At 39.9% G+C, this 14,057-nt stretch overlaps 1 protein-coding gene across 1 annotated transcript; it reads left to right on the top strand.

Annotated features, from left to right (window-relative positions):
• Positions 1-447: 447 nt before the first annotated feature.
• On the top strand, positions 448-13,164 carry LOC127370614 (uncharacterized). The gene is made up of 4 exons (XM_051412836.1): positions 448-489; positions 3,819-3,867; positions 4,876-6,426; positions 8,929-13,164. Exons 1-4 carry the CDS (start codon positions 474-476, stop codon positions 10,295-10,297), a joined length of 2,985 nt encoding a protein of 994 aa, XP_051268796.1. The 5' UTR covers positions 448-473; the 3' UTR covers positions 10,298-13,164.
• Positions 13,165-14,057: the final 893 nt, after the last annotated feature.

A 14,057-nucleotide genomic window follows, 5' to 3' on the forward strand; every position in this document is an offset into this window, starting at 1 on the left:
AACTCAATGTGTCCTCTGATCAATATCATCTGATGTACATATACAGGTGTTTTCATCTCTATATCGCAATATCGTGATATCGTGATATCGTGATAGATGGTGATACTATTGTATTGTGACCAAAGTATCGTGATATGTACCGTGAGGTTCTTGCCAATACTCACCCCGACTTCTCAGTGGATTTATGAGCTCAGTAAACAGTTTCAGTCTAATCAGATCTTACTGGAAACTTATGGAACTTAGAGAGCTCGATGGTTTGAAGTCACATCGTTTCTCTGAAATCTCCCCAACAGCACTCTTTTTTCAACAGCAGGTGAAAGTGAAAGATGTTTTAACAAAAAGGACCACAGCAAACATCCACTGCAGTGACTCAGCTCTCTCAGACTGTTTCTAGGAAATCATATGACCACTGAGCATCCACCCTCTGGTATAAAAGCTGCTCTGTGCTCTGCCACCTCAGAATTAGGCGCTTCATGAAGACAAAAACAGGTAAGAACAACTATTAATGAAACTTTATTAAGATCAGCAGATAGAAGGAGATATATATATGCATGAAAAATGTATTTGAAATAACTAATAAATGAACGTGCACTTTGCATTCTTGTGATTCACTGATATCTTATGATGGAATAATGTTGAAATGAGCTGAAATTAAACTGTTTTCATTCAGAATCCAACAGGGATGCACCAATATATCAGCTAATATTTCTGTTCATCAGTGGCCGATGCTTGCGTGTTGTGTCGAATCCATTTGTGTTTTCAGTTCGGAGTCTCACATCCTGGGTGAGACCAGAAACAGACTGAGCTGCAGCAAGGCAGAAAAACATATCAATGTGGATTTCTGGTACAAAAGGATGTATAAATAACAAGAAAAAAAACCTTCAGCACCATCATCGGTGCAGAATTTCCCAATCAGTGCATCCATGGAAGGATTGGACTAAACATCTTCATTTTCAAAGCTTTAAAGTAGGGTCGCACAATTAATCGAAATACTATTAAAATCCGAAGTGCAAGAAGCTGCAATTTTTTTGTTAAAATGTGAGAGAAACAGTGTTACAATGAAGTGTTGTAGTTCTGCAGAGACCTTCAAGATGACAAAAGAAAACATGTTTGTTGAATACAGACATAAAAAATTACTTAATCTTTTTTTTCAGTGATGCAAAAATTATCATTCACACACTAATCGTAAATCATTTCGCAATATGTGTCAAAATAATTGCAATGGGAAGTTTTTACCGTATCCTGCAGCTACTTTAAAGGACCATATCAAAGTTATTATAGTTGACTAAAACTATATTAAAACTAGGCGTAAACATTTTTTTAATGAACTGCCATCAAAATAAAAAATAAAGCTACCTGAAACCATATTGTGTACTTAACTAAAATAAATAAATACAGGAAATGTCTTTTATGAATTAAAATATTCTCTCCAGCTGCAATACTTTAATGCATCAGTAATTATAAATAAATATAATATATAGCATTTTATTTTTATTAATTTTATTCTACACTTTGACTGATACTTTTGTACTTTTATTAAGATTATGAATATACAGTGGGTACGGAAAGTATTCAGACCCCTTTAAATTTTTCACTCTTTGTTTTATTGCAGCCATTTGCTGAAATCAAAAAAGTTCATTTTATTTCTCATTAATGTACACTCAGCACCCCATCTTGACAGAAAAAAACAGAAATGTAGAAATTTTTGCAAATTTATTAAAAAAGAAAAACTGAAATATCACATGGTCATAAGTATTCAGACCCTTTGCTCAGTATTGAGTAGAAGCACCCTTTTGAGCTACTACAGCCATGAGTCTTCTTGGGAATGATTCAACAAGTTTTTCACACCTGGATTTGGGGATCCTCTGCCATTCTTCCTTGCAGATCCTCTCCAGTTCTGTCAGGTTGGATGGTGAACGTTGGTGGACAGCCATTTTCAGATCTCTCCAGAGATGCTCAATTGGGTTTAGGTCAGGGCTCTGGCTGGGCCAGTCAAGAATGGTCACAGAGTTGTTCCAAAGCCACTCCTTTGTTATTTTAGCTGTGTGCTTAGGGTTATTGTCTTGTTGGAAGGTGAACCTTCGGCCCAGTCTGAGGTCCTGAGCACTCTGGAAGAGGTTTTCTTCCAGGATATCTCTGTACTTGGCCGCATTCATCTTTCCTTCAATTGCAACCAGTCGTCCTGTCCCTGCAGCTGAAAAACATCCCCATAGCCTGATGCTGCCACCACCATGTTTCACTGTTGGGATTGTATTGGGCAGGTGATGAGCAGTGCCTGGTTTTCTCCACACATACCGCTTAGAATTAACGCCAAAAAGTTCAATCTTGGTCTCATCAGACCAGAGAATCTTATTTCTCATAGTCTGGGAGTCCTTCATGTGTTTTTTGGCAAACTCTATGCGGGCTTTCATATGTCTTGCACTGAGGAGAGGCTTCCGTCGGGCCACTCTGCCATAAAGCCACGACTGGTGGAGGGCTGCAGTGATAGTTGACTTTGTGGAACTTTCTCCCATCTCCCTACTGCATCTCTGGAGCTCAGCCACAGTGATCTTTGGGTTCTTCTTTACCTCTCTCACCAAGGCTCTTCTCCCACGATTGCTCAGTTTGGCTGGACGGCCAGGTCTAGGAAGAGTTCTGGTCGCCCCAAACTTCTTCCATTTAAGGATTATGGAGGCCACTGTGCTCTTAGGAACCTTGAGTGCTGCGGAAATTCCTTTGTAACCTTGGCCAGATCTGTGCCTTGCCACAATTCTGTCTCTGAGCTCCTTGGGCAGTTCCTTCAACCTCATGATTCTCATTTGCTCTGACATGCACTGTGAGCTGTAAGGTCTTATATAGACAGGTGTGTGCCTTTCCGAATCAAGTCCAATCAGTTTAATTAAACACAGCTAGACTCCAATGAAGGAGCAGGACCATCTCAAGGAGGATCAGAAGAAATGGACAGCATGTGAGTTAAATATGAGTGTCACAGCAAAGGGTCTGAATACTTATGACCATGTGATATTTCAGTTTTTCTTTTTTAATAGATTTGCAAAAATTTCTACATGTCTGTTTTCTTCTGTCAAGATGGGGTGCTGAGTGTACCTTAATGAGAAATAAAATGAACTTTTTGGATTTTAGCAAATGGCTGCAATGAAACAAAGAGTGAAAATTTTAAAGGGGTCTGAATACTTTCCGTACCCACTGTATGATTTTAACTTGCAATAGAGTACTTTCACACTGTTGTTTACTACTTTTACTTTAGATCAGAGTACTTTAATTAAAGGCTAAAAGATAAAAGAGAACTTTACAATGTTATCCTAAATTGAGACTGAATCAGAGCTACAGTAGCAAATCTGAAAATGTATTTATTTTATTGGCAATTGGATAAAAAAATAAAGATACCGATTATTATTATTATCATATCAGAACTTAGTAGCATCCTCATATTTAATTTATTTATTATTTATTTAATTTAACTTCAGAATCATAAACTTCTGGAAATCTGGAAGGGAAATTGGTTGCGTTACAGTTGCTCAAGTTGCAAAACAAATTGCATGAAATATATATATATAATAGACAATAGAAAATAACTCTAAGTATGTAAAAATATGTACATTATACTACGGTTTATAACAACAATATATAAGAGAAAATAGAGAAAATAAGTTCAAATAAGTTTTCTAATAATTATTCCAACTTCTAGTTTAAGCCCCGCCCACTCAGTAGTTGGACAGACACATAAAATAGTGTACTTGCTCATACGGTATCTACGCTATTTAATCTAATAATAACTGCTAACAACATCAAAGCTGACTTTTTGTTTGTCCTTCATCCAGAATCCAGAGATTCATCCTCAACTTCCTGTGAAGCTGTTACCATGGCGACGTGAGTAATCCTAATGTTTCTATGTTTCATTTCTGTAAAATGATGTACAATATACTACATTATATATCAACAATATATATAGAAAATAGAAAATAAGTATAGAAAAGGTCCATGTTGCAACAATCCCCTGATACTGGTCCCAGTGTCAAGGCGCCGCCCTCGACAACACAAAGTGTTTCAGGGTTTACGGTTATATTGTTGAAATGAGCTACGGCGTTAAATACTGCTGAATCACATTTTACCACATAATGTCACAAGAGTTGAAATAAAGGACCAGTGCGTAAGATTTAGTGGAATCTAGCCTGGAAACATTCGACATGGCGGACTCCGCCAGAAGACGACCCGCTCCCTCTGTAGATAAAAACGTCTCATTCTGAGGGGACAAAGACACAATGATTCTTATTTTCAGGTGATTATACACTAATGAAAACATACCTGTGTATTATATTACATTTCTGCCAATAGATCCTCCTAAATGTTACACTCTGGACCTTTAAGACACCTCCGCACTGGCTTTACTTCACAGACCTGGAAGCTCTGTCCCCTACACAGTATATATTGCCAGTGATTCCTACCCAACCCTGCTGACTCAGCACAAAGGCTGCCTGTCTATGAACTGAATAACAATGAAACACAGCAGTGAGAGACATTATTAATCATAAATTATAAATGATTACGGCATCTCATACAAAGTGAAACCTTCAGAGTGGTTGTAATCCCTTCTCAGGATTAGAAGATGGCCATTACAACACCACTATTTTTTATTTAGTTTAATTATATTTAATTTTATGCAGCTTTTAAACACGTGAAGATCCAAACGTCCGATGACTAAAATCCTTCATCCGGTTCAAATCTAGAGTTAAAAAGCACCAAGATCTAAACAGTGGATGGTAACATAGAGAACATAGTAAAAGAGTTTATACACTATTTAATGAGGAAATGTTACATATTATAGCTTTAAACATGAATAGAAAATAACATGTTGTACATGATCTGCTTCTTCTACAGGAGTAAATATGACAACATCATCTCGGAAAGTAATCTGATCCAGTCCGGATCTCCCCGACGCTACCAGTTACCAACAAAGAAAGAGTTGATTGGAACTGTGAGAAGAACGACACTTGGTGAAAGAAATGTGGACAAGAAAGACAAAACCATCTTGCTTGTGGGTGAAACAGGAGCAGGAAAATCTAATCTGATCAACGCTCTGGTCAACTACGCCATGGGAGTGAAGTGGGAGGACGATCTCTGGTTCGAGGTCATAGAGGACGAGCGGAGTCAGACATCAGATGTGATTGTGTACCAGATCTTTGGTTTTGAAGGTGAAACTCTGCCCTACTCTCTGACCGTCATCGACACTCCTGGGTACTGGAGCACCATGGAGACCGAGCGAGACGACATCGTCAGACAAAGATTATTTGACTTGTTCAACTCAGATGACGGAGTCCATGAGATCAGTGCTGTGGGTCTGGTGCTGAAAGCGACTGAGAATCGACTCAGTGACCGACTGATTGATTCAGTGACATCTCTGTTTGGAAAAGATATGGGGAAGAACATTGTTGCCCTCATCACTCACTCAGACGGAAGAAAACCTAAAAATGTTCTGAAAGCCCTCAAGGATGCGAACATGAAGTGCGCCAAAGATGAAACGAATCAGCCTGTTCACTTCCTGTTCGATAACTGTCAGAGTGAAGATAGGACAGAGGACACAAACATCCTTAAACATGCATACAGAATAACGACAGAAAACATGAGGCAGTTCGCAGCCTTTCGGGCCAAAACTGAACTTAAAACGCTGGAGACAACCGTGGTCGTTATTAACGAGCGACTCAAACTGACGACCTGCATCCAAAAACTTCAAGAAAGAATTGATTCAATTGAAGTAAAACAGAAGGAAATCCAACACACTGAGGAAATGCTGCAGAAACATCAACAAGACATGAGGAGCAATAAGAATTTTGCTGAAGAAGTTGATCAGGTTTACAAAGCTGCAGAACCTATCGATGGTGAAAGGAGTTGGTGGGGCTGTGGGTTGTTATATAAAGAAGCCGTCTCTTGTCCCGTCTGTGAGATGACCTGTCAGAGTCCCAGATACAAAATGACCCAAAGTCCACAACGCTCTACGGTCAGTACAGATGTTTGCTGCACCGTATGTCCGAAGCAGTGTCCGGTATCAAAACATATGTATGACCGCACCTATGTGGAGAAGACAAGGAAAGTTGAAATGATCGATGAAGACATGAGACAAAAGTATATAAAGAGTAATAAAGACTGTGAGATTATGACAAGCAATCTGGGTGAACTACAGAAAGAAATGGAAGAACTTCAGGAAGATAAAGATGAGTTGTTGGAAGAGTCCTTCCAGCATGTTGTCAAACTGGAGCAGATCGCCCTGAATGTTGATTCACTGTCCACTCTTGTCCACTTGGACTTCCTGATTGAGAAGATGAATGAGAAAAGAGACACAGAGAAGGTCCAGAAACTGGAAGAGATGAAAAGACGAGTGCATACAGGAACCAGAGCAAACTACCAACTAACAGCAGCTGGTTCTCAAATGAAGTAAGTGAACGAGATCATTGTGAGCACTCAGTGTAATATAGCCCAGTACACACTGCACACAACAACCTTAATAACGGTGCCTGAATTGGACAGAAAAAAGGTGCCAGGACCCAAATTCAGCATAACCCAAAACACAACACAACTGTATGCAGGGTTTTAGAAACACAAAGGTTCGAAAGCTGAATTTGCTAGGAGAATTTTGGGGCATCAAAAAAGCACCAAGGTAGGTATTTTTAGGCAATTATTTCACAACTTTTATTGTATACCCCTCGGAAAACATCGGGACCTCAGTGGTGGGTACAGCCACGCTCGCCAGTGGTGGCAGTACTCAATAAGAAGTAAGGGTACTCATGTGGACCAAAATCAGACGGCCCATTTCAGGCACTGCTTAATATAAAACATTTAGTTAAATGATCAGGGCCCACTGATTACATAACCACTAACAACTACATTATAGTGTGTTATAAACCGTTATAGGCAGTGACGGCTGGTGGAGATTTCTGGTGGGTGGGCTAACAAATGCATTACACTCATCAATACTCCACACAGCAGCAATAGCAGCATCACATCAAGTTACAGCACAACATTGTACTTGTACTCAAGGGCTCTACGGCAACACTCGGGAGACAAACCCAAAAGAATGGCCTGATGCTAAAAAAATCCCCCTCTCTCTCTCTCTCTCTCCTCTGTACACATCAGCACATGCCAATTGCGCTACACCTACAATATAGAAAAGTACCAGCAACAATTTGCACCATGTACCAGAAATAAATCCATAAAACCAAAGCAAAAAGAATTATTTGTACAAGAGAGAGTTGTTTCAGAGCTTGGGCATACCTTATTTAAAACGCCGCTCACATCGACGGCCTTTCTGTGACGCAAACAGGTTAATCACCATGTCAAAGTCCACACTGCTGTACCTCACCATCAGCTCACCTTTCAGTTTCCCCCTGCAGATCAATAGGTAATGTGCACATGCGAAGACAACAAGTGCCTGGCTTTCTCAAAGCGCTGTCCGGCTACTGACACATTATCAGAGCAGCTGCAGCTGTGTCCGCATCTGGATGTGGCTGATTGTTATCTGTGGTCAGCAGTTCAGATATGAAGCAGGAAACATTCTCCAGGTCCTGTCTCGTTTTGAGACAATCTGTGGTCTTAGACGTGTACTTTGCAACCTGTGTGTTTGACAGGTGATCGGCTGCTTGACTGTCTAAAAAAGAGAACTGGTCGCCGCTGGAGTGAAGTGGGAGATTAATCGGAACCCCGCAGGGCGAGCTTGTGTCCCCCACAAAATGTAATACAGTCCACAGTCCATGACAGTGAATGCCTGGTTTTATTTACCAGCTCGTTGTGTCTCTGTACAGGATGCAGTGACCCTCATTAAGCTGACAGGTGATGTTCACTTTACCCAGCAGAGACAACTTAATGCTGTTTCCAATGTGGCTCTTGCTGCATTCACGTTTTGTCGGATAAATGTTTTAAATCTACAATTCATTGTTGGGTCCAAGCCGTGTCTCCTCCAAAAGGCAAACATGGAAACAGAAAAGTGAATTCCTAGCTACACTTGCTGTTAGCCAGTCGGTTAGCTGAAACCAGTAACACAAAACTAAGATTTTGCCGTTTGTCCTTTTGTGTTATTTGAACATCATTTGGATGATGTGTTCCCAATCTCTGTACTTCCAATTTTTCCTCCAAAGACTTTATAGAAATTGATTAGAAAGTAAATAATCCGTCTCGTTCATGTTCATGCTAACGCCCGCAATACTACGAACTAGCCTCACTGTACTGTAGCTACTGCGCTGTGATTGGTCGAAGGTCAGCATTTGGGCTGAATGAAATTAGTCCAAATGGGCAGCATATGAAGGGGGTGTGTCAGGACACCTGTCAATCAAAAGTCAATGGAAGCTTACGCTACTGTGCTTGGACTGAATGAATTTAGCCCATTCACAGGAAAGAACCAACATAGATCATATATCCTGGGTTGTTTCTGTCACTTTTTGGTGCTGTTGCTGCTCTAGGTTCTACCAAAATTCAAAACAATATGTTCTAAGGTTTTTAATAATAGTTTTTCTTTTCTTTTTCTTTATAGTAAAAGATAGTGGGGGCTTAGCCTTGTTAGCCCATATATATCAGCCGTCCCTGGTTATAGCTATTTATTTTAAAGAATGCTGAATGGGGAAACTTAAAGTGAAAGTGCTGCCTTTAATGCTTTCATTGCCTTCTTTCTCTTCTCAGAGGGAAACCTAGCCAAGACGGCACACCAGTTACAATTTAAATACAAATAAAAACACATTCAACAGGGAATCAAACATTACAGACGAAGTAGGTACTAAATCCAGCTCAAATAAGGCAGCTGCATTTCACAGTTACACAGAGTTTTAATATGGCTTTAATCCTTTCAGTGGGGCTAGATCATTAAGTAAGTTTGAAATGTACAAGGAAGGAAGGCTAATAAAGTATATACATGAAATTAAACATGTACATGATCTGCTTCTTCTACAGGAATAAATACACATTAAAACAATATGACATCATCTCTAAAAGTAATCTGATCCAGTCCGGATCTCCCAGACGCTACCAGTTACCAACAAAGAAAGAATATATTGGAACTGTGAGAAGAACGACCCTTGGTGAAAGAAATGTGAACAAGAAAAATAAAACCATCTTGCTAGTGGGTGAAACGGAAGAAGGAAAATCTACTCTGATCAACGCTCTGGTCAACTACACCCTGGGAGTGGACTGGAAGGACGATGTCTGGTTCGAGATCGTAGAGGACGAGCAGAGAAGTCAGGAATCAGATGTGATCGTGTACCAGATCTTTGGTTTTGAAGGTGAAACTCTGCCCTACTCTCTGACTGTCATCGACACTCCTGGGTACTGGAGCACCACGGGGACCGAGCGAGACGACATCGTCAGACAAAGATTATTTGACTTGTTCAACGCAGATGACGGAGTCCAAGAGATCAATGCTGTGGGTCTGGTGCTGAAAGCGACTGAGAATCGACTGAGTGACCGACTGATGTACGTCTTTGATTCAGTGACGTCTCTGTTTGGAAAAGATGTGGAAAAGAACGTAGTCGCCTTCATCACTCACTCAGATGGAAGAACACCCGAAAATGCTCTGAAAGCACTCAAGGAGGCGAACATTAAGAACATTACGAATCAGCCTGTTCACTTCTTGTTGAATAACTGTCAGAGTGAAGACAGGACAGAGAACACGGTTCCTCTTAAATTTGCAGTTAAAATAAAGAAAGAAATGCGGGAGTTTAAAGCCTTCCTGGAAATAACTGCACCTCTAAAGCGGGAGACAGTTATTAGGGAAGAGCAAAGTCGACTGACGGGCCTCATCCAAGACCTGCAGAAGAGGATTGAAGAGATTGAACATGAACAGGGGAAGATCCTGCTGAACGACAACAATAAAAAAAGAGGTTGGCGTGCCACCTACTGTAAAAACTGTAAGAAGACCTGTCACTATCCGTGCAAAGTGTCTTCAGATCTAGGAAAATGTGAGGTCATGAAAGATGGATGCTGCACTCAGTGTGGGTGTGCTGTATCCGATCATATGAAAGAGGAAGCTCGGCAGACTTCACGAGACGGGGAAAGTGAGAGCCAGTTGAAAGAACTTCAGAAAGAAAAAGATCAGTTGTTGGAAGAGTCATTTCAGCTTGTTGTCAGACTGGATCAGATCTCCCTCAAGGTTAATTCAATGTCCACTTACGTCTACTTGGACTTCCTGATTGAGAAGATGGAGGAGAAAAAAGATGACGAGAAGGTCAACAGACTGAAGAAGATGAAAAGTCTAGTGGATCAAAAAACCAAAGACGGATTGCAGATCATGTTAGATAAACTAAAAACAGCCGTGAAGCAGTAATGAAGCAGGCAAAACCATCAACATATATAAAGATGATTCGGCGTATTGGCGGGACATCAATACAGCGGCACCAGCCCCGATCACGACTGCACAGACTCTTTCGAGGTCTTTATCAATTCAATTCCATAGAATACCAATACAATAGCTTCATTTTTGTACAGAGGTAAGAAGTGGAGACGCAGCATCCATCTTTCATATGTCGATGGGTGAAACTCATCATTCTGACTTTAAACATCAAATGTGTTTGCAACCTGTAGTATTTAATGGTTGCTGCATCGGTGCCATTTGACCAACCCTATATCACTCTCACGCCCACCGTCAAAGTCATGTGACGTAGTAAAACTAATAACTGACAGTAGTCAATGTCAGACAACCTTGTCAGACTTTAGCAGTTAACTAGTGTTTCTGTAGTTGAGACAAAACATTACAAATGATCCATATTAGCAGTTTGAATTAAACTAAAAGTTCCCTGCACCAAATTACCTGTAAGAAACACCAAAACACCTGGTTTTTGTAATCGTGGTAGGGGATGCGATAAACCTGATCTCCCCAGGTAGATACAAGCCGGTTTCTTGTGTTCAGGTAAGCAGGTTTTTAATCAAGTTTTTACATGTGCTTCGCAATAGACTTCCAACAGGTAACAGCATTTTTAATGGTCTTAATAACTTACTGTTTCTGAGGGTCGATGTATTACATCTATCTATGGCCTCATCGATTACTGCACAAACTTTATAACTGTATTCAGTGATTTTGGTGAAACTGGATCAGATTTTATGGAGAAAACATTTTCCCTCTGACATCCTCCGGCTGCTCTGCTTCAATTCTTACTGCTACTAGCTAAAGTAGCGAACCACTAATTAACTGCTACTATCTATATCTGCCATTAGCGGTGGACAGCACCAGGATTGAACACCAAGACCGACAGGGAACAACGTTACAGTACGGAGGTCAGTTTCCTGATGGAAAGATTGATTAGTAGCCAACTGCTGTTCGGTTGTTTAGCCGTGTAGCGAACCTAACTGACTCAGTCCCGGGATGCCAGGAGCCAAACCAATTCAGTACTTTTATTGGTCATGTGGAAGTGTCTTAAACCTGCATTCTTTCTAATGGCCAGCAGGGGGCAGCTACATGGGCTGCAAAACAGATAGTACTGAGTCTTTATGTGAAAGTCTGAAATTGAAGGTGGGGTGAAGATCCTCCATGATCTCTCTCCAACAACCCGTGTGTCGGTGTCAGTGTAGTCAGTCCCTCCAGAAAAACGCGGAGTTTTTTTGCGATTGTTGCGGGCCAAAATCCTTGATTGTGCAGCAAATCTTCTTAAGAAACGCGATGGAATATGCGGCAATTTATGCAATTTTATGCGATGAAATTGCGGGAACTTGCAAAAATTGCGGCTTCATCGCGGGGTTTGCAGCTTTTCGATGACGTTCACGTTGCGTAATTACGTCACTTCATAACGTTCCCATGGCAACGGGGGTAAATGGCTGCTCTTGTGTGAAGTAAACGCAACATTTTTCAACTTACTGCTCAGATATTTGTGACGTCTTTGCAACAAAAATGCGGGGATTATGAAATCATGTAAGCCCCGCATATTTTGTGCCGAAATCAGCAATTTATGCGGCGAAAGTGCGGCGTATTTGAAAAGATGCGGCCCCCGCACAAATATGCGGACTTTGGCTGATTATGCATTGAATTATGGGATCGCATAATCACGTTTTTCTGGAGGGACTGTGTAGTATCTCTGTGGGCAGTCCCGTAAACACCTGGGGGGAAGATGCTGCTTATAGTGAAACCGGTCGAACTGAACTTTCTGATATTTGAAAAACAGCCAATCACTGTTGACCTCTGCCTGAACCGAACCGGACGAGAGACCAATGAGTTTACAGAAAACACACAATAACAAACTGACCTTAGATCAGAACAGACTAAAAGAGGCTCACCTGGTGAAATAAAGACAATCAGATGCAGCTTATGACTGAAACTGCAAACAACATTAGATCTCAGTTGTATTGTACCCCAACTGAACAATGTGGACCAAAAAAATTACAAAAACTCAACTTTCTTTGTATTTTTATACCAAAATCTGATTTACTCACTTACCTCAACTCCGCTAACTGCTAATGTAGCTCCCGTTAGCTAACTGCTAATGTCTTCTTGGATCTGTAATATTCTTTAAACTGCACACAGTAATTATTTAATGCTATATTGCAGCCTATTTACTCTAAAGCAAACGATGAGGCAAGTCTAAATGTTTTTATTTACTGTATCTGCTAGTTAGTAGTTAGTTAGTGTTTTGCTGTGTAGCAATTGATGTAGATTATCGAGGTAGTTATGTAGCATTTTACTGACATTAGCTTCCAGCAGTTGCACAAAGAGCTCAGAGCAAAAAGGCTCCTGTTTGATGACTTATGTTGTTGTAGTGCTCGTGGTCTGCGTTGGTTTGGGTCGGGTTTATATTCGGGACTCTAACTGTACTGAGTTTATGCACTTTCTCTCCCTCTCTCTCTCTCTCTTTCTCTCTCTCGCTCTCTCTCTCTCTCTCTCTCTCTCTCTCTCTCTCGCTCTCTCTCTCTCTCTCTTTCTCTCTCTCTCTCTCTCTCTCTCTCTCTCTCTCTCTCTCTTCTCTCTCTCTCTTTCTCTCTCTCTCTCTCTCTCTCTCTCTCTCTCTCTCTCTCTCTCTCTCTCTCTCTCTCTCTCTCTCGGAGCGAGGGATGTTGGAAGTGTGAATTAGTTTTACTTTAATTAAAACCTCCTCTTGCACACAAACAGTGTTTACAAAGGTTAAAACATGTTTACAGATAAAATAACTGTTGATTTATGAATTGAATGAATGAAGGCAATGTAAATAAATTAATGTATATAACAAATGTTTTTTTCTGTGATATTTTATTTATTAACAGACATTTTATAATTGGGACATCCAGCATTTTAGATTAGCTAGCATTTTACTGACATTAGCTTTCAGATGTGACAATAATTTACTGATTGATGCAGATTAACATTTTCTTATTCTTAACTGAGTTGTGTTTTTGTTTTGTATTTTTTATCTGAGGTTATCATCAGATTGTTCTGATGGTTTGAGGACAGAGCGGACAGATATTCACTGTTATTCCCTGCTGGGGTCAAAATGAAAGTTTATTTATTTATCACACACACACACACACACACACACACACACACACAGACGGCATCGTGCCCTCACATATCTGAATTTAGACATCCTGGTATAGGAACTCACTGTTTTGAAGAAAATATCCAACAACAATGCAGTATTGTGTGGCTCTGTGTGGAATGCCACCCACTAATAAACCTTTGAGTGGGAAAAATATATGTAAGTAGAAGAATTTGACTCTGCAGCTGTCAGTGACAACAGAGTCTCTAATTTAATTTATATTCTCTTAATGAAAAAGAAAACTGAAAGAGTAAACTCATCTTTACCGTGAGCTAATACTGTAAAAAATAATTCAGTCACCATTTAATTAAATCACTGCAAGATGAACATTACAATTAATTGTTTTAAAATTTAAATAAACCTTTTAAGTTGCAAACATTATTTTAATAAGTTGTGTTGACGTAAATAATGTTGAAAAACTAGTTGAGACAGTTAAAAAAAAAAGTACACTAATGCAATAACTTATTTTTACTAAAAAAATTGTTTAAACTGATTACATTAAACATTTGAGGTTACACAAACGTTAAAAAAAGTTAATGAAGCAGCTTTTTATTAGTGACACTAGTTTTGTTTTTTAAGTTACAGAAA

Source organism: Dicentrarchus labrax, unplaced genomic scaffold (genome assembly GCF_905237075.1).
Source record: "Dicentrarchus labrax unplaced genomic scaffold, dlabrax2021, whole genome shotgun sequence".
NCBI classification, from domain to species: domain Eukaryota; kingdom Metazoa; phylum Chordata; class Actinopteri; family Moronidae; genus Dicentrarchus; species Dicentrarchus labrax.